The sequence below is a fragment of the Astatotilapia calliptera genome, chromosome 11 (genome assembly GCF_964374335.1).
Source record: "Astatotilapia calliptera chromosome 11, fAstCal68.1, whole genome shotgun sequence".
In the NCBI taxonomy this organism is placed as follows: Eukaryota; Metazoa; Chordata; class Actinopteri; order Cichliformes; family Cichlidae; genus Astatotilapia; species Astatotilapia calliptera.
This window is the reverse complement of record NC_137432.1, coordinates 22,073,528-22,093,534: the sequence shown is the minus strand read 5'-3', so window position 1 is coordinate 22,093,534 and position 20,007 is coordinate 22,073,528. Positions and strand designations below refer to the sequence as shown.

General features: G+C 39.1%; 3 protein-coding genes and 1 long non-coding RNA gene across 10 annotated transcripts; all 4 read left to right on the top strand.

Annotated features, from left to right (window-relative positions):
- Positions 1 to 658: 658 nt before the first annotated feature.
- On the top strand, positions 659 to 3,129 carry LOC113031725 (ribonuclease P protein subunit p38-like). Of its 4 annotated transcripts, none has more exons than XM_026184073.2 (3): positions 676 to 796; positions 1,376 to 1,463; positions 1,541 to 3,129. In XM_026184073.2, exon 3 carries the CDS (start codon positions 1,554 to 1,556, stop codon positions 2,361 to 2,363), a length of 810 nt encoding a protein of 269 aa, XP_026039858.2. In that variant the 5' UTR covers positions 676 to 796; positions 1,376 to 1,463; positions 1,541 to 1,553; the 3' UTR covers positions 2,364 to 3,129. The 4 variants fall into 4 exon arrangements, with proteins under 4 accessions (XP_026039857.2, XP_026039858.2, XP_026039859.2 ...); XM_080308297.1 differs by having other exon boundaries at positions 770 to 888; XM_026184072.2 differs by lacking the exon at positions 1,376 to 1,463 and having other exon boundaries at positions 659 to 796.
- Positions 3,130 to 6,081: 2,952 nt separating this feature from the next.
- LOC113031736 (uncharacterized) lies at positions 6,082 to 9,472 on the top strand. Its single transcript, XR_003273775.2, has 3 exons — positions 6,082 to 6,431; positions 7,425 to 7,543; positions 7,626 to 9,472. It is a non-coding gene; the product is annotated as an uncharacterized LOC113031736 (long non-coding RNA).
- A 1,646-nt stretch (positions 9,473 to 11,118) lies between these two features.
- LOC113031732 (uncharacterized) lies at positions 11,119 to 14,893 on the top strand. The gene is made up of 4 exons (XM_026184090.2): positions 11,119 to 11,408; positions 12,877 to 13,032; positions 13,439 to 13,534; positions 13,632 to 14,893. The coding sequence occupies exons 1-4, from the start codon at positions 11,268 to 11,270 to the stop codon at positions 13,950 to 13,952; spliced, it is 714 nt and encodes a 237-aa protein (XP_026039875.1). The 5' UTR covers positions 11,119 to 11,267; the 3' UTR covers positions 13,953 to 14,893.
- Positions 14,894 to 17,443: 2,550 nt separating this feature from the next.
- LOC113031726 (ribonuclease P protein subunit p38-like) lies at positions 17,444 to 19,748 on the top strand. Of its 4 annotated transcripts, none has more exons than XM_026184077.2 (3): positions 17,459 to 17,579; positions 18,160 to 18,247; positions 18,325 to 19,748. In XM_026184077.2, the coding sequence occupies exon 3, from the start codon at positions 18,338 to 18,340 to the stop codon at positions 19,145 to 19,147; it is 810 nt and encodes a 269-aa protein (XP_026039862.1). In that variant the 5' UTR covers positions 17,459 to 17,579; positions 18,160 to 18,247; positions 18,325 to 18,337; the 3' UTR covers positions 19,148 to 19,748. The 4 variants fall into 4 exon arrangements, with proteins under 4 accessions (XP_026039863.1, XP_026039862.1, XP_080164422.1 ...); XM_080308295.1 differs by having other exon boundaries at positions 17,553 to 17,671; XM_026184078.2 differs by lacking the exon at positions 18,160 to 18,247 and having other exon boundaries at positions 17,444 to 17,579.
- Positions 19,749 to 20,007: the final 259 nt, after the last annotated feature.

The following is a 20,007-nucleotide window of genomic DNA, read 5'->3' as shown; positions in this document are numbered from 1 at the left end:
CTTTAATAAAGTGGGGCGATATGGTGGACTATGGCACCTAGTCCACTGACTACGTCGATTTTATGACGTGTCATTTGCAACAGTGTAATAAATTTAGGGAGATATAATCATATCAGTTCAGCAGGATTAATACAACCTCTACCACAATATGCTTCCTACACAGAACTCCATGTAAAATTTTTTTTTTTTAAATCTGCCCAAAATTTCATTACATGTGAATGTGTATTATTATTATTTGATTTGATTTTTTTGTTCCACAAGTACAATGTGAAATGTTTCAATTATTGGAGTCTGCTCAAATGAAATTTACTTGGTTCGTGCACATTCAGTTTATACGAAACACATTTCCCTTAACGATGAAGTATTTGAATAAATAAACCTTTTATTTTATATGTTTCATTTTATTCATATTATTGCTTGGTGTAAAAAATCACTTTTGAGTGCATTTAAACCAATTGATTAATTGGTTTAGAAAAGCCTACTTTCTATTTCCTGTGCTCGTGCACTTTTACTCCAGCGGATTCATGAAGGAGACTTCATGCACGTTTCCCTACATCAGACACTACAGTGTCAGATAACAGTGTTCGCCGCCTCAAACTCCACCTTCACTGCCTTCGCTGACTCTTTGATGATTTGACTGTCGTGTCGCCCTTTCGCCGCTGTTCGGCGCTGTGGGGCTTTTTAAATAAAGTTATTTAAATTGAAACAAAATGGCAGCGCCCTGTGTGTCTCTCATGCAGCTGTGCTGAAGCTGTAAAGAAGACGAGGAGAAATGCGTTACCTGCTTTAACTACAGGTAACGGCGGCTGTGTTTGTTTTTAACACTCGCAGAAGCGAAAAGTTTTTTATTAGAGCCGAAGAAGATCCGAAATTTAACGACATTTCCATGTGGGTTAAAGAAATGCGAAATAAAAACGTTACTAACCGTATTAGTGTATAATGGCGTTGTTTGTTTGTTTAGTCTGACTTATGGATAAAAAAAATTAACAAATGTGCTCTTGTTTTTTCTATTTTATTCACTCATCTTAAAATGTACTTTATTCCTCTTAGTCGTGTTTACTCTTTACTGCTTTTACTTTTTTACCTTTTAAACAAACAAGAAAATAAAAAAGATTTCGGTATGCGTTTTTTATATGTGAGTAAGCTGTTTAACTCATCTTTGGCATTTCTGTGCTTTAATTTAACATCAATAATTATTTACATTTACTGGCCAGTTCATACATCTTCCTTGTGCTGGGTTGGACCCCCATTTGCCTTAAGAACTGCTTTATTTCTTCATGAAAGATTCTTGGGGGATCAACATGTGACCCATGTTGACATGACAGCATTACATTTGTGGCTGCACATACACGATGTGACTCTCCTGTTCCACCAGATCATAAAGGTGCTCTCTCTGATTGAGATCTGGTGATTGTGGAGGTTAAGTACAGGGAACTCATCTGATTGCCTTCATTACCAGTCAGGTGAACGGGTGTACTTAATAAAGTATCCAGTGATTGGTTGCCAGACTCTAAAGCAGTTTTTCTCTCTTTTGTTACAGTGTCGGTTGTTTTATGCTCCAAACAGTCATGGCAGCTCCCGGAAAGCCGACTAAAAAGGAAATCAAAAAGCAGACTCCAGCCAAGACCTCCTTCACTTCACCCTTTGCCTCAAAATGGAGCCCGCTCCCCCAAGAGGACATGCACTTCATCCTGAAAACTCTGAAGGATAAGTTGATCTCAATGGGTCTGGAGAAAAAAGAAGTGAAAGTGTTTCGCCCATGGAGGAAAAAGAAAGGCAAAAAACCTGATGTCGCACCACAACCTGTTCCCCAGGTGAGCGATTCCTCCAAAAACGGCTGGACAGATGTGGCAGCCAGACGGCAGCTGGCCATCGGCATCAACGAGGTGACCAAGGCTCTGGAGAGAAACGAACTCAGACTGCTGCTCGTGTGCAAGTCTGTCAAACCGAAACACATGACTAATCACCTGATCGCTCTGAGCACCACCAGAGGAGTGCCGGCCTGCCAGGTGCCTCGCCTGAGCCAGAGTGTGTCGGAGCCGCTGGGGCTGAAAAGCGTGCTCGCCCTCGGGTTCAGACGGTGCTCCTCCAGTGATGATGGGGTGTTTACCGACACTGTCGATGCCATTAAGCCCAGAGTGCCTACATTGGACATGGCATGGCTGCAAGGTGCTAAGCCTGAAGAACCTGTTGCCATGGAGGAGGAGGAAGGTGGTGAAAGAAGGGGACAAAAAAGGAAACTGGAAAGTGAATCTGAGGAGGTGTCAGAGTCTCCCTCCTGCACTCTGCAGCCGCTCCAGGTGAAGAGAATCGTTGCTAACCCTGCAAAGAAAAAGAGAGGGAAGCCGAAGAAAAAGCTGTAAAGTGAAAGAGAAACTTTAAAGACTGTTTAGCTCAGGAGTTTCCAGTGTTGTTTATTTTTTGGTTTTTGAACAGTGCTTGCAGCCTCAGTCTGGACATTACTTATGTGAATAGTTTATATAAAGAATTTCTGGAAGCGTAAAGAGAAAAAAAAGGTTTATGGGAACAAGGTTTAGACTTTTCTGCCAAGTATTTTTTATCTGGGGAACCCTCAGACCTTCAGGTTTGCATTCATTGTTTCAGCAGATTAGTAGCATTGCATTTGGTTTCATACATATTTATACAATTGAATATGGTCTGACTGAAGTTTGAATTTCAATTTGTCCACAATTAAAGCTGGTCTGCACACATTGTTTTTTATAAAGGCAATTACGTTTTTCCTGGTATTTTGATAGTGCTGTTTGTTTTAAATGGAGCTTGTAATATTTGACCCTCAAATGAAATATATTTCCTCTATATCATAGAGAGGGCTGCCTTTACACCACCACCATCTTGGAGCTGTTCTGCTGGATTACTCGGGTACTAAGTAGAAAGTAGTAGTACATTCATGTTGAAATGTAAGCAGAAGTTTTAGACCTCATAGGCAAAAATGAGCCAACTTAACTTCCACACAAGGTGCACCTTATCTGATAGAATAGGAAGCATCAAGTAGCTATTCCCATAATTAAGACATCAACTATGAGTGTTCACAAAATGTCCTTACCCATTTTTCATGCGTGCCATGTTGTCTGCACAGCCGACAGTTCAATAAACCCTGTGTTGATTACAGATTGTGGTTATGTCCTGAAACAAATGGCAGTTGCATTAGATAACTACAGAGCACTTTATGAGCCAACCTGCTTCTTTAATGAGAATTATGGCTCATTAAAGAAGCAGAAGCTCATCAGTGTTCACTGACAGTATTCTCATTAAAGGTATTGCATGACTCAGTGTCTTTCGAACCTCTATGTCCTGTGGATGTCAAATGATATAAATGGTCTAAACATACAACGTATGTTGGCGGCGACGTGGATGATGTGGATGTGCCCGCCCACTGCTGCGGCGGCTAAAGAGACACGACATACAAAAGCAACATGGACACATGGGAGATGAGAAACAGAACCATGAATACTATTAAATCAAAGGACACAAATTAAACCAGATTCACACAGTCCAAAAGATAAACCCTGGATCACTTGACCAAGGGCCATGACACTATCACACAAAATTTAAAGCTGTTCTTTTAAGTAAATAAACAAAGCAGTAGGGAAATTTAATATTTGTTTTTTTTTATTTTTGATTTGCAGCTAAATACACTTTTTGTTGTTTTTTTTAATATTTGCAGCTTTTTGTGCTCCCTATCAAGTGAACCCCTCACCTGAAATAATTTAAATAAAATGACATTTTAAAGAATAAACCCCAACAATCAAATGATCCCCTATGAACAAGCACTGGGCAACGGTGGCCAGGAAAAACTCCCTTTCACAGGAAGAAACCTGAGGCAGAACCAGGTTCAAGAAGGGGCAGTCATCTGCCGCGACTGGTTGGGGGGTGAGGGGCAAAATAAAACTTAAAGGAGAGCACTGCATAGTTATCGGAGGTTGGTGTAGTTGGTGGACCGTGGTTGGAAAGCAGGGGAGGTGGACGCACCTGAGCGCCAATCTGCAATCATGCCTTGCTGGTTTAAAGGCTGAACTAGGTCCTGCTGTGTTGTTGTTGTTACTGTGTGTGGCTGTGAGCTGCAAAGCTGCAGCCATCTGTAGTGGTAAACCTGTAGTAATAAAAGTAGATGATGAAAAACACCAGTATATGGTCAGGTCTGTCGTGCGTCTTTCACAAGATTATAAACAGGGGTGCACATAAGTGGTCCGCAGGTGCGCATCAGTTATAAACACAATGCCACAGGGAGCAGCTGGGTCATTCACGTCAGGTGGACATCTTTGAGAAGACCCAGAAAGCTGCAGGAACAATAAGGGCCGCTGTGGCAAGACCTAAACCTACTTTAAGTAGGCATTTGGCACCACGATGCCACATACCAGTACCCTGAACCTCATCCTGAGGTGGTTGAGCAACAGGAGTCTCAAGTCCCTCAGGTTCAGCAGCATTTTTGGTTTTTGAAAACTGTAATTCTTCCACTTGACCCTTAATAGTTTTCAAAGCTTTCTCGAGATCTGCATTCCGTTTCTTTAGTTCATTTCTCTCGCTTTCAGCCTTGGACAGCTGAACAACAATGGTGTTGTTCTGTTCAAGGAGAAACTCTTGCGTTTCCTCAAGTTCATGCACATTTTGCTCAAGTGCTCCAATCTGCAGTGTTATCTTTAAGGGCACCCCCTCTATCTCGCTTATGCGAATTTTCTTTTTGGGCTCCATGCCCTGGACTATTCCTCTCTCCCCTGAGTTGGACGGTCCTTCCTCTCTCGTTTCTCTGTGAGACACTGAATTGCTGGACGGTTCCTGTGACATTTCTATAAAAGTTTCGCAAAAAACAAAACAAAACCGCTAACTGAATAATTTCAGTGTTAAACTGTTCTCTTTCCCAAGGATTCCTGGCTTGTGAAAACAACAAGGTGTTTCTTGAAATGCCGAGTTAAAGAAACTGGGGTCTATTTATAGATTTTTCTGGCAGCGACCGTGACGTCAGCCATGACGTCAGCTCTCTTCGATCCTTTGATTCGATCAAAGGAGGACTAAGCCAACTAACCAACCGTCCTCGGTTTTACTATATTCCGACAGAGGATCCATGTGTGTGACGTCATTCATCCCCGAACTGCTTTGCACTGTAAAAAATCAAACTTGCAATTGTTGAGCTTACAGTCATTTCTTTCACAATTCAACAATAAAAGTTGAGTTGCCCCATAAACTCAAATACATTAAGGGTTTCAACTAATCCTTTAACGTTTTAGAGCAAAAGTTGGTCCCAGATGAAATTTATTGCTGGCAAAATGAATGAATTCAAGTTTTACATGATTTGAAGCATTTGGCGCCTTTCTGTACCTGAGCACGCATGCGCATCTCATATTTTTGGATACTACGGGGTCTACTTTGCGCTTTTGCAAGGACTGAAAGCCACCTGGCCGTCTGCCTTAATGAGAACGTGAGGCTTTTTATACCAGGAGCTGGATAGATCGTTCATCTCAACTTTCTGAAGGCAATTAATGTTTCTTTTATTATATCAGACAGTATATGTTTGAACAGTCTCAATTTGTATTTTAGAAATATCACAACTGAAGTGCTTTGTATTTTTCTGAAACATAGCATAGCATTACTTTCTAGGCTAAGAAGCCTTGTGGCTCATGGGTATGTGTTTACTATATCATTTAAGATTCCATGTCACAAACTACATGCCATGTCACAAAACAATGAAAATCCGACGCTACTAAAGAGGCGAGCTCATATCTGACAAGCCTCCGCGACACCCCCTATGTGTATTTCAGGAAGTGCAGTCTGTGGCCGCCATACCACCTAACGAAACAAAATAGGCTGTCTCGCTCATGACCAACGGCTGCAACCCCCCCGCTGCTATTTAAAAATAAAATTCGGGGGCGCCCGCTGCCATGTCGTCTAATTTGTTCGAATCGCTGTTAGCCAATAAAATGTATGCTTTAGTTTCTGTGTGAACGGGGTGGTGGAGTCCTCACGGCCAGCGAGCTCCACCAAACACAAACAGGAGGGAGATCAGAGAAGCAGCTACAGAGCAGTAAATATTAAATACGAACTACTAGAGTCTGCAAGAGTCATATCAAACAGGCTTTAAATAACTTAAAAAACACAGATGCATTAGAACTATGCATTCAGTAATGAAGCTGGAACAAAACAGATGAACAAGTGATTAGGATTGGGCGACATGTAGAGTTTCTAAATATATTTTTATACGAGATATGAGATGTAACAATATCGTTTATATCGATGTAGTCTATGTTACATTATAATTATACTTGTGGAGCCGCAAGTTTGCCTCTCTTTCGTCCACTTTTGTCTCTACGCAACGTTACTCCACCTCGGCTCTCTCCTTCACTGAACACAACTCCCCCTCCCCCATCGCTTCATCTGCAGGCAACAAGATGAACACGGCAGCTATCAAAGAGGATCTGGTCGGTAAAAAGAAAACATTTGAAGATTACTATTTTAGTGCTGTCAGCGTAAAGTTAATGCCGTAACTGCATTAATGGGGCAAATCTCCGTTAACTAGTTACCGCGGATCACCGCGTGCGTGGAGCTGGGCGGCTCTAACGAGCTAACCGGGCTAACGCCTTGACACACGGCCTAAAATCCTTTCGTTTCCTCAAAAATAGACAGTGCGCCTTATTTATGTATTCTGGTTGTGCTTACTGACCGCGAACCAATTTTATGTGGTACACAGCTTAAAAAAATCTGTCAAAAATGTTTTGGTACGACTTTGCTAAGCTATGAAGCTGCACTGCTTGATTGATTGTTGGATTATTACGGCTACCGAGGAGCCTCGCAGAGTGATACTCTGCTTCAACGTAATATTACCATATTATGTGTATAAGGACCATAAATGGCACCTGTAAGAGACATGGTTACAAAGAGGATTTCAAACTCCAGGCTGTCAGTCACGCAGTAGAACTTGGAAACAGAGCAGCTGCGAAATCTGTCTTTGTTATTATGCTCAGCATCTTTTAGTTTACATTTTGATCGCACAATTGTGAGCTTTTTGTTATGCACAAAACATTGTTTTGGTTTATTTATGGAGCATCATTAATAAATGCACTGATAATTTAAACAGATGCTTCAGGAGTTTTATCCCACTCATACTTTCAATTCAATGTTTGTCATTCTAAGTTGTAAAACCAATCACACACAATTATCCTTGGCATACATAATACATCCCAGTACACTGTTGGTGCATTCCATGTAGAATACAATCTGTTAATAATAAATTAAACATTTGATGTAATGTATATCTTGTAAATTATTTGTTTTACACTGTTTTACATGGCATTTTACAAGGCAGAATCAGCTCACTTTAGTCAAAACAATTAGGACAGGAGAAAAAAATTCTTAAGTAATGTCAGGAAGCTGGTATTTTATTTTAAAACTAATTGCTATTTTTATTTATTTAGAGAATTAAAAGCCAACTCCAGACCACTACTTGTCCTGATTTGTGAGGGACTGATGAAGAGTTGGTAAGGAGAGGAATCAGAACAGGGGTGCCTCCCCCCGCCCCCAAACACATAATCAGGTAATGTAACTTTGGTAATTTGAGATTAATTTAGGTTTCTTTTGAATTGTTGACACTGTCCTCTCCTCTCTTCTCATTATAGTTTTTGTATGCAGTGCCAGTTCTGCTCTTTTGTCTGTTCAAGCCAAGAAGTACTCTTAAGACATCACCAGCTACGACATAGAAGAGGATTTCATTTGCCCTGTGTTTACAGTGACTGAGTCTGTTCGTTTAGGACACGAAGGGCATTGAAGTCTCACCTCAGCAGATCACACAACAGGGCTAAGAAAAGGCAGGCGATCTCAACATTTTTTTGTGTGTGTGTTTTTTGTGAATTTAAGGAAAACTGTTCACAGCATACATTTATTTCACATATTTTAAGGCACTTAAAAACCCATCAGACTGTATCCTGTCCTTTCCAAAAATGTGACTATGTTACCAACAATTTATCAACCTTTATGTCACACACAAGCAGAAAGCACAAAAAACTCAAAAGATATAAAAAACTGTATTAGACTGATTTCTCATGCAAATGCATGTCCTAGTGAAAGTAGCTCCCCTGATAAATCCTTAAATACCTCTCAGGAGTCAGAGACATTACCAAGTGGTTCAGGTGTAGCATCAAGTGATAAAGAGGACAATGAGTTTGTAGATTACCAATGTCTTGAACATAAAATAGCTAGACTTTTTCTATGCATGCAAATAGGGCTGGGCCATATCATCCCGTTCACGGTAATACCGGTGTAATGTTGGGCAACGATAAGAAAATGAAATATCACGATAGAATATGGGTAAAACGCGCATGCGCAGTGCCTTTGTTTTCATACGCACATGGTGAAAAAGCCGACGGGGAATGAGAAGAGTGAAAGTGGATCGTTGAATGAAACGATGAACCAGAACTGGTTTGTAAAAATGCTGCAGCTTCAGTGGTGTGGAACTGGTTTAGCTTTCGTCCGTCAGATACACAACAAAGCACTATTTTTGGTAGAGCATGCTAGCGGGCCGTCGTTATTACCATGTTGTTTGGAAAATACGGCACACTTAAAATCAATCCTTTGATTTTTCTGAAAATCAACAGAGCCCCTTATAATCCCGTGTGCCTTATGTATGAATTCTGGTTGTTTACTGACCTCGAGACGAGTTTATGTACACGGCGCTCGAAAATCTGTCAAATGTTTTAGTACGACTTTGCTAAGCTACGAAGCCGCACCGCTTGATGGATTGTCGGAGCAGTACGGCTGTCATCCGCAGGGGATGATCTGATATCCTCGTGTCTGTGTGTTGTTCCCACATCATCATAATAAATGTTGTTCCAGGGTCAACATTGCAAGTGACCAATGACATTGTTGTGATGTCCCCCTTTTGTGTCTTTGAAAAATACTGCCTTAAAAAATCTACTTCACTTGCGAGAAGAGAAACCGCTTCTGTCCGCCCATTCAGGAACTTGAATTCTTTGCATTTCAGGATACTTTAATAAACGGTAAGCATTATACATATTGTCCTTACAGAGGCGGTTTCTCCTCTCGCAAGTGAAGTAGATTTTTTTGAAGGCGTTTGCTTTTTTTTTCGAGGTCGCGGATGACGTCAGGAGAAGGTGATTGGTCACTTGCAATGTTGAACCTGGAACAGCATTATTTATGATGACGAGGGAGGAGCCCGGCGGAGTGATACGTACGGTGCTTCAACATAATATTACCGTATTGTGTGTGTGTGTGTATATAACCTCTTTTTAAGTTTCGTGGCTGTTATACATGGTTAAGCTGAGGATATGTCGGCCAGTTTCCACTGGAAATGCCTTTTGGTTAAACTGTCAGCAAGGAATTTGCATTTGCACTGTTAAATTTTTATATATATATATTAATGCAGATTTAAAAAAAAACAGCTGCTTGTTTAAGTGAAAATACATTGATGTGTTTTTTTGCACTAATAAAGTTGTGGAGTTGTAAAGTATTTTGTCTAGTGTCAATTATATCGTTATCGCAAATTTTCAAATCTATATCACGATAAATATTTTGGTCATATTGCCCTGCTCTACATGCAAACATTGTTACATGTTTCTAAAAGGGCTTTGCAGGAAATTATTGAGGAAATTAGTGACATTTTAAAATTTTCTCAGGTTCATTCATTTCAAAGAATCAAAGAGGTGCTTGCTGAACAGAACATTGAGGCAGATGATGATGTAATAAAAATTTTAAATGATGCACTTTTCAAAACCAACCCATTATTTATCTCAACAGAACCAAAAGGTGCATTATCTACCGATTACAAGAGAAATATTTATTTCAAGAATAATTTTCATGTATGTGAGCCTAAAGAGTACACCTACAAAGCGAGAACTAGAAATACATTTGTTTATGTCTCAGTAAACCAGGTGTTGGAGAACTTATTGAAAGAGAAAAGTTTCTTTGAAAAGTTAGCATTTGATAAAGAAATTAGTGAAGGTTACAGATCATTTAGAGATGGGCAGTATTTTTAAACAACAAGCTTTTAGGATTGCAAGATACTTGCATTAGTTTAGCTTTGTATATTGACGACTTTGAAATATGCAACCCTTTAGGAACATCTCGAAAAATTCATAAAATAACTGCAATAAATAACTGACTCTGGGAAAGTGTCATTTGTTGCTACAAAGCTCTCCTCTTGGTTTATGGAACATTACAGATCGGCTTGACAGCAGCTACAAAGATCTGGAAATACTTGACCCAGAAGATTTGAATGATTACCACCCTTTAGCTGAATACTGCGTAGCTGGACAACTGATGGTGACACCTGTTACGTGCCTCCTGCATTGAAAGTGATGGTATGTATTATTCTTAAATAGTTTTCAGTTGATTACTTTGAATTCGTTAATTATTTAGAATTGTGCCCTTTTTTTGGTTTGTCTTCACAGGCCCTGTTATTGCGAGTCCACGTCAGTCCAAAACTTATCAGAAAAATCCAACTGTCCACTGTTCCAGAATCTGTGAAGCAGCTTCAAGATGAACTACAAGCAAAGCTTGGACTTGAAGGTGACTTTGCAATACAATATGAAGACCCAGATTTTGGGAACGCACTTTGCAACCTGATGGATATTAATGAGCTACCTGCTGGACGGGCAGTGTTGCACCTCATTTGGGAGGAAAATGCATCAGCCTCGCCACCAGACTCCATCTGATCATAGCACCATCTCATCTATTGATACAGCCAGTGTGAGTTCAGCATCTTCTTTCAGCCCATCCTCATCCACCCAGACCTACATGCGTAGCACTTCAGTGGCCAAATCCATTTCCTAGCCCAACCTTTTCCTATGATGTAGAGTTAAAACTTTGCAAGGGCAACGAGGTATATGAGAAAGCAGGGGCAAATTTAAGTGTAACAAGAGACATCAAGATGGAAGTTCTAGACAAGCTGGCACAAGAAATGTTTGCAATCAAAGCCTACCCTGACAAGAATGAAATAACGTCTGTTGCCCAGGAGCTAGTTTCAAAACATCCCTGCCTCAAAGAGCCCGGCAATGGCACAGGATATGATGGTTGGGCAACAAGCATTAAGTTCAAGCTTGCCAACTACCGTTCCAAGCTAAGTCAAGCTGAATGTAGTGAAGTTGCAGACAATTGAAAAAAAAAGAGGGGAAGAAGATGACAGTGGCACAAATAGATTTTCCTTAAAGAAACCAAAGCGAGGTGAAGTCAACTTTATCCCTGATGCCCCAGAAAACTACAATAATGAGTCTCTTGAAAATGAAAGATGCATTTTGGAAGATGAAATGAAGAGGGATAAGAACATGGCACTCATCACCCAAAAGATGGACATCACATTCTCTCTCAGGAGGAAAGAAGTTGTGGAGATGCAGCCCTTGGTCAAGGAAATGCAGCTCAGATGGCCAGCTCTCTTCTTGAAAGAACAGGTTAGATAATCTCTTAAATATTTAAAGGAAAACTTCCATTTTTTTTCAGTGTGGTCTTATTTCTAGAATGGAAAACGTTCATTTACTCACCCAGACAAATTTCAAGGTATTTGGAGTTGTTAGAAAGAAATTTTAATCCCAATGTTACGAGTCAGTCGTTTTGCAGGAGAGAGCTGAGCCACGGTTATGGGGAAAGGATTCACTGAGACAACTAAGAAATGCCTGAATTAAGCCAAAAACCACTGTGGAGGGTTTTTAATCTAAGGAAATAACATTAAAATGTGTTTAAAAGCTCCAAAAAGTTGATTTTATATGATATAAAAAATTTTTTGATCAACTCCAAATGCCTCGAAACTTGTCTGGGTGAGTAAATGAACGTGAGCGCCATTTCTTGTGCCCTTGAGAAATATCTGTTTGTATCACTCCAATATCTTGTAGAAAAGGTTGAAGGCTACCGTTGAGCTAACAATGCTAATGGTAAAATATAAAAAAAATAGTTGGCTCTAAAAATATGAAGCTAATTTTGGTATTACCAACAACTCGATTGAAGTGAAATCTATTTACTTGTCAACTTACCGTGTATAATAATGGATTGCATTTATTTCGCTCTTTGCTGGGCACCCAAAGCGCTTTACAATTCCACTACTTACTCACTCTCACATTCACACATCGGTGCAGGGAAACCACAGTTATAGCCACAGCTGCCCTGGGGTAGACTGACAGAAGCGACGCTGCCATATCGCACATTGGCCCCTCTGGCCAACACCAGTAGGTGGTAGCGTAAAGGGTCTTGCCCAAGGATACAACGACCAGGACAGAGAGAGCTGGGGGACAGAACCAGCATCCTTCTGGTTATAGATGAGCTTCCCAACCCCCTGAACCACAGTTTTTGCAATGACTTGTCTTCACTGGGCATCTAGAATCTTTTGGTGCTGACCCTTAGCAGGCAACAGCCATGAAACTCACAGAACAGGATTGAGAAAGTCACTTGCGTGTTATGAAAGTATCCAAATTTGACCACAGGATGTTATTCTTACTTCATTCTTACATAACTACAAAATTAATGAAATTTTTGCAATGAATTTAAAATACAATTTACTGATTTATTTCTTTTCTTCAATGCATCCTGTAACAGTTGAAACCATTATTTTGTCTAATCAGCATTTGATTAGGTATTCTATATACTTAATGTAAAATCTGCCGATCAGATTTTTCTTTTTTTTTTTTTTTTTAAATGCGTCAGTTATAATTTGTACCACCACTACCACTAAAAGGGGGAAAAAAAAAATCCAATCAAGACCTGACAAATAGATCAGCCGAGACTAACTAAATGTTTTGAAATTAAGCTGTTTTAACCAAATTTGAAAACAATGTCATTTTTATATAATGTACCTTTAAAAGTTTTCTATTTTTTTTTTTTTAATTTTTTTTTTTTTAAATATTTTTTTAATTTTTTGTTGCTTTGTAGATTTGTGCGGAATTCTCACGCATTACCAAGGATCTCATGGGGACCTTCATGACTGCCCTCGACACTTACTCACTTCGGCTGATTAAGCTGTATCGAATTAAAAAAGCTGCTTTCTGCAATGACATGGATTCCCTGTTGCGGAAGTTTGATGAACAGGTAATATATATAAAAATGTATTGGTGTCTGGTTTATGAGGAACCTGAAGTTCCCACTGTAAAGAAAGATATTTTAACAATTTTTACATCAATTTAGTAAATATTCAATAGTTTTCAGAAAGTGTCCTGAATGGGATTATAAGCTAACAAGCAGCGCTGTGTGTTTGGCAGATGGCAGGTCATGGCACTTTTTGTTATACATGTTGTAATAAGTGTGCTACATTTCTTGCACATCAAAATTACTTTAAAAAAACAACTGACAAAACCATGAGCAATTATCTGCAATAACTAATTTCAACATCTTATTTCTTAAGACTGTATTTTTAGCAACAAAACTTAATGTGTTTTAAAAACAAAATGGTAGGTTTATAAATGAGACTGAGTCTTATTTGATTTCCTTGTTTTAGGTCTCAAACATAGTCGAGCATCGACGAACCATCAGTTTGGAAGGGTTACCGATATTTGTTCGCGACGACGAGACCAAACTCTTCTTAACATGTCTGGTGAGCATGCAGATCTACTCAATCTTCGGATTTGGTTTTCAGAGACTTATATGTACTGGGGTTTTTTTTTTGTTTTGTTTTTGTTTTTTTTGCATAGGATACAGATCCAGTTGAGAGGGCAACCCGAGGTGTTACGGTGGGCATCCTCACTGTTCTGGAGGACTACGTGGGACCCAACTCGCAGTCCACAGTGGTCAACACTGCCATTGTTTTGGAAGAGGACATTATTCTTGATGATCTGCCAGACCTTCCCACTGCCTTTGCCTACCTGTTTGGCCTACTTTATGGGCTCAACATGGATTTTCCCAAAGAACTCAAGTACACATTTAAAGCTGTGCAACACATTTTTATGGAGTTGACATCTACCTGTTCCCAGAGGATAAGAAGCTTCAAAACAAAGCTCTTAACCAAAGTCTAACCTATTTGACAACATGTTCAACTCAAATGCAACTTGTGGAAAACAGAATCAGCAATTTGCTTTGATTTACAGTTTTTGGGTTTCGTGGTAAGTTGCTCCGAAAAAAGTTGATTTCTGGCTTTAAGAAAATGGTAAGGTTCACCTCGTCCTGAGGTGGTTGAGCAACAGGAGTCTCAAGTCCCTCAGGTTCAGCAGCATTTTTGGTTTTTGAAAACTGTAATTCTTCCACTTGACACTGAATAGTTTTCAAAGCTTTCTCGAGATCTGCATTCCGTTTCTTTAGTTCATTTCTCTCGCTTTCAGCCTTGGACAGCTGAACAACAATGGTGTTGTTCTGTTCAAGGAGAAACTCTTGCGTTTCCTCAAGTTCATGCACATTTTGCTCAAGTGCTCCAATCTGCAGTGTTATCTTTACGGGCACCCCCTCTATCTCGCTTATGCGAATTTTCTTTTTGGGCTCCATGCCCTGGACTATTCCTCTCTCCCCTGAGTTGGACGGTCCTTCCTCTCTCGTTTCTCTGTGAGACACTGAATTGCTGGACGGTTCCTGTGACATTTCTATAAAAGTTTCGCACAAAACAAAACCGCTAACTGAATAATTTCTTTCTTTTTTTTAATTGACATTTTAGAATCACTATACAATACCATCAACTTCAGCTATCTTTCAGTACATATATTTTTTCTTTTTTTCTATATTTAAACAACTAAAATATCCATACAATAAGAACGAAAGAAGAAGCAAAGAAAAAGAAGCAAAACAACATAAATAAAAAATACATAAGGAAAAAGGAAAGATAAATAAATATAGGGAGTGTTTTTGTTTCCATTAATGTAACTAATATTTCCTCTAGTCTTCTAGTAGTTAACAAAGTCAAAATCTTTTTTCTTTTTTTTTTCTGTGATGGCTTTTTTCCTGCTGCCAGTAAAATATTAAACAAGTATTTATCGTTCTTTGTCCATCCTTCTGGAATAAGTCCAAATAATAGACTTTTACTTTCCAAAGGTAAATATCTTCCAAATGTCTCTTGTATTGCTGCATGTATTCCCTTCCACTAAGTTTTAATAACATGACAGTCCCAGAAAATGTGATAGTGATTAGCATTTGTATTTCCACAATTTCTCCAGCAAGTGGGAGGGTTACCTTCATAGTGAGATTTTTGGTGAGGTGTAATAAAATATCTTATCAGGCATTTCCACCCAAATTCCCTCCAGCTCTGTGAGCTGCTACGTTTCCATTGATATGCCCATATTGTTGTCCACTCATCCTCCTTTTATCTCTATTCCTCCCTCAATTTCCCATTTTGTTTTGATATACAAGGTTGAGTGTAATTTCATATTTGTTAATCCTTTATAGAGGTCACCTAAAATACCTCTATTTTTATTTGAACTATATGCCCTTTTAAATACGTCTAGCAGCTGTTTACTCAATTCAGCCTTAGCTTTTATCGTTTTATTGACAAAATGCCTCATCTGTAGATATCTATAAAAATCCTGTGTTTCTAATGAATATTTATCTTTCATTTTATCAAAACTAATTAGTCTCCCTTCCTCCATTACCATACATAAAGCTGTTAATCCTTTATATGTCCAATCTTTGAATCTGGTGTCCAATTTATTTGGAGCAAAATGTGTGTCATATGCACACCACTTAAGAACTGCTATATCCTCTTCTAGTTTATATTCTTTTATTACTGTTTCCCAAATTTTAAAAGTCAACTTGATCCATGGATTTTCAATAGTTTTTATTAAATTTTGCAAGCTTCTGTCTGCTATAATAGCTTGTATGGGGATGGAAGTCAGAACCTCCTCAATGGCTTTCCATTGAGCATCGTATGAAGGATTACATCAGCATATCATAGGCCTTAATTGTGCTGCCCAATAATATTCCCTAAGAGAAGGTAAGCCCCACCCCCCTTTTCCTTTGTTAAGTTGTAGGGTTTTAAATCTAATTCGGGGCCTTTTTCCTTGCCGTATGTATCTTGACAAAATTTTGTCCCATTCATTAAACTGTTTCTGGTTAATTTCTATTGGTAGTGTTTGAAATAAATATAATAATTTAAGAAGAATATTAATTTTAATTGAGTCTATTCTCGAATATAAACTTAAATATGGAATTAAATTCCATCTCGCTATATCTTTCTTAATTTTTTTCTGTATTGGTAAATAATTTCGTTCTAATAGTTCTGTAAGATCCTTAGGTATTATGACTCCTAGATATTTAAAGTACTCTGTTTGCCATGCTAATTGATACTTATTTTTAATTTCTTCTGATGGAATATAATTGTACTTAAGCAATTGTGTTTTACTCATATTAACCCTCTATCCAGATAGTCGACTAAAGTATTCAAATGATTGCATTAATTTAGGTAAAGAATTTGATGGTTGACCCAAAAATATTAAAATATCATCTGCATAGCAGGCTAATTTCTTAACTGCACTACTGTATAGCTCTGTGTAAATAATCATTCTGTACATTCGATAATCTTTAATCCTACAACTGTTTACAACTTGCATAGTTCCCATTTCTGTATAGCTGTATATCCCAGATTCTGTAAAGTTATTTATTTCATATTCTGTATAGTTTTTCATATTTATATCCTGTTCATATCCTGTACATAGCTTGTACTCACTACAGCCTGTACATACTTATAGTTATAGAATATTCACAACATACTTCATACCGTGTACATTATAACATACCATAATAGACCCATTTCTGTAATATACTCACATATCTATATTATTGCTAATATATATTGTAATATATCTATATCACTAAAGCACTTCTGGATGGATGCAAACTGCATTTCGTTGCCCTGTACCTGTGCATGTGCAATGACAATAAAGTTGAATTCTATTCTATTCTAATTTATGCTCCTTTTCATGGATATTAATACCTTCTACTTCTTTATTTTGTCTTATATATTGAGCCAATAACTGAATAATTTCAATGTTAAACTGTTCTCTTTCCCAAGGATTCCTGGCTTACGAAAACAACTAGGTGTTTCTTGAAATGCTGAGTTAAAGAAACGGGTCTATTTAAGGATTTTTCTGGCAGCGACCGTGACGTCAGCCGTGACGTCAGCTCTCTTCGATCCTTTGATTCGATCAAAGGATCTGATAATTATAGACCACAGGAACCATTTTTAATATGCGCAAAGACCTAAATACCTTTTTAACCTTTTAATGAAGTATTTGAATAAATAAACCTTTTTATTTTATATGTTTCATTTTATTCATATTATTGCTTGGTGTAAAAAATCACTTTTGAGTGCATTTAAACCAATTGATTAATTGGTTTAGAAAAGCCTACTTTCTATTTCCTGTGCTCGTGCACTTTTACTCCAGCGGATTCATGAAGGAGACTTCATGCACTTTTCCCTACATCAGACACTACAGTGTCAGATAACAGTGTTCGCCGCCTCAAACTCCACCTTCACTGCCTTCGCTGACTCTTTGATGATTTGACTGTCGTGTCGCCCTTTCGCCACTGTTCGGCGCTGTGGGGCTTTTTAAATAAAGTTATTTAAATTGAAACAAAATGGCAGCGCCCTGTGTGTCTCTCATGCAGCTGTGCTGAAGCTGTAAAGAAGACGAGGAGAAATGCGTTACCTGCTTTAACTACAGGTAACGGCGGCTGTGTTTGTTTTTAACACTCGCAGAAGCGAAAAGTTTTTTATTAGAGCCGAAGAAGATCCGAAATTTAACGACATTTCCATGTGCGTTAAAGAAATGCGAAATAAAAACGTTACTAACCGTATTAGTGTATAATGGCGTTGTTTGTTTGTTTAGTCTGACTTATGGATAAAAAAAAATTAACAAATGTGCTCTTGTTTTTTCTATTTTATTCACTCATCTTAAAATGTACTTTATTCCTCTTAGTCGTGTTTACTCTTTACTGCTTTTACTTTTTTACCTTTTAAACAAACAAGAAAATAAAAAAGATTTCGGTATGCGTTTTTTATATGTGAGTAAGCTGGTTAACTCATCTTTGGCATTTCTGTGCTTTAATTTAACATCAATAATTATTTACATTTACTGGCCAGTTCATACATCTTCCTTGTGCTGGGTTGGACCCCCATTTGCCTTAAGAACTGCTTTATTTCTTCATGAAAGATTCTTGGGGGATCAACATGTGACCCATGTTGACATGACAGCATTACATTTGTGGCTGCACATACATGATGTGACTCTCCTGTTCCACCAGATCATAAAGGTGCTCTCTCTGATTGAGATCTGGTGATTGTGGAGGTTAAGTACAGGGAACTCATCTGATTGCCTTCATTACCAGTCAGGTGAACGGGTGTACTTAATAAAGTATCCAGTGATTGGTTGCCAGACTCTAAAGCAGTTTTTCTCTCTTTTGTTACAGTGTCGGTTGTTTTATGCTCCAAACAGTCATGGCAGCTCCCGGAAAGCCGACTAAAAAGGAAATCAAAAAGCAGACTCCAGCCAAGACCTCCTTCACCTCACCCTTTGCCTCAAAATGGAGCCCGCTCCCCCAAGAGGACATGCACTTCATCCTGAAAACTCTGAAGGATAAGTTGATCTCAATGGGTCTGGAGAAAAAAGAAGTGAAAGTGTTTCGCCCATGGAGGAAAAAGAAAGGCAAAAAACCTGATGTCGCACCACAACCTGTTCCCCAGGTGAGCGATTCCTCCAAAAACGGCTGGACAGATGTGGCAGCCAGACAGCAGCTGGCCATCGGCATCAACGAGGTGACCAAGGCTCTGGAGAGAAACGAACTCAGACTGCTGCTCGTGTGCAAGTCTGTCAAACCGAAACACACGACTAATCACCTGATCGCTCTGAGCACCACCAGAGGAGTGCCGGCCTGCCAGGTGCCTCGCCTGAGCCAGAGTGTGTCGGAGCCGCTGGGGCTGAAAAGCGTGCTCGCCCTCGGGTTCAGACGGTGCTCCTCCAGTGATGATGGGGTGTTTACCGACACTGTCGATGCCATTAAGCCCAGAGTGCCTACATTGGACATGGCATGGCTGCAAGGTGCTAAGCCTGAAGAACCTGTTGCCATGGAGGAGGAGGAAGGTGGTGAAAGAAGGGGACAAAAAAGGAAACTGGAAAGTGAATCTGAGGAGGTGTCAGAGTCTCCCTCCTGCACTCTGCAGCCGCTCCAGGTGAAGAGAATCGTTGCTAACCCTGCAAAGAAAAAGAGAGGGAAGCCGAAGAAAAAGCTGTAAAGTGAAAGAGAAACTTTATTTTTTATCTGGGGAACCCTCAGACCTTCAGGTTTGCATTCATTGTTTCAGCAGATTAGTAGCATTGCATTTGGTTTCATGCATATTTATACAATTGAATATGGTCTGACTGAAGTTTGAATTTCAATTTGTCCACAATTAAAGCTGGTCTGCACACATTGTTTTTTATAAAGGCAATTAAGTTTTTCCTGGTATTTTGATAGTGCTGTTTGTTTTAAATGGAGCTTGTAATATTTGACCCTCAAATGAAATATATTTCCTCTATATCATAGAGAGGGCTGCCTTTACACCACCACCATCTTGGAGCTGTTCTGCTGGATTACTCGGGTACTAAGTAGAAAGTAGTAGTACATTCATGTTGAAATGTAAGCAGAAGTTTTAGACCTCATAGGCAAAAATGAGCCAACTTAACTTCCACACAAGGTGCACCTTATCTGATAGAATAGGAAGCATCAATTACATAGTAGCTATTCCCATAATTAAGACATCAACTATGAGTGTTCACAAAATGTCCTTACCCATTTTTCATGCGTGCCATGTTGTCTGCACAGCCGACAGTTCAATAAACCCTGTGTTGATTACAGATTGTGGTTATGTCCTGAAACAAATGGCAGTTGCATTAGATAACTACAGAGCACTTTATGAGCCAACCTGCTTCTTTAATGAGAATTATGGCTCATTAAAGAAGCAGAAGCTCATCAGTGTTCACTGACAGTATTCTCATTAAAGGTATTGCATGACTCAGTGTCTTTCGAACCTCTATGTCCTGTGGATGTCAAATGATATAAATGGTCTAAACATACAACGTATGTTGGCGGCGACGTGGATGATGTGGATGTGCC

What these genes read in the sequence shown, in the direction of transcription:
- LOC113031725 (XM_026184072.2), top strand. Translation starts at nt 1,554, where the DNA reads ATGCTCCAAACAGTCATGGCAGCTCCCGGAAAGCCGACTAAAAAGGAA.
- LOC113031732 (XM_026184090.2), top strand. Translation starts at nt 11,268, where the DNA reads ATGAAGAGGGATAAGAACATGGCACTCATCACCCAAAAGATGGACATC. An exon ending in TGCGGAAGTTTGATGAACAG is followed by an intron (nt 13,033 to 13,438) that starts GTAATATATATA and finishes TCCTTGTTTTAG; the next exon opens with GTCTCAAACATAGTCGAGCA. An exon ending in AACTCTTCTTAACATGTCTG is followed by an intron (nt 13,535 to 13,631) that starts GTGAGCATGCAG and finishes TTTTTTGCATAG; the next exon opens with GATACAGATCCAGTTGAGAG.
- LOC113031726 (XM_026184078.2), top strand. Translation starts at nt 18,338, where the DNA reads ATGCTCCAAACAGTCATGGCAGCTCCCGGAAAGCCGACTAAAAAGGAA.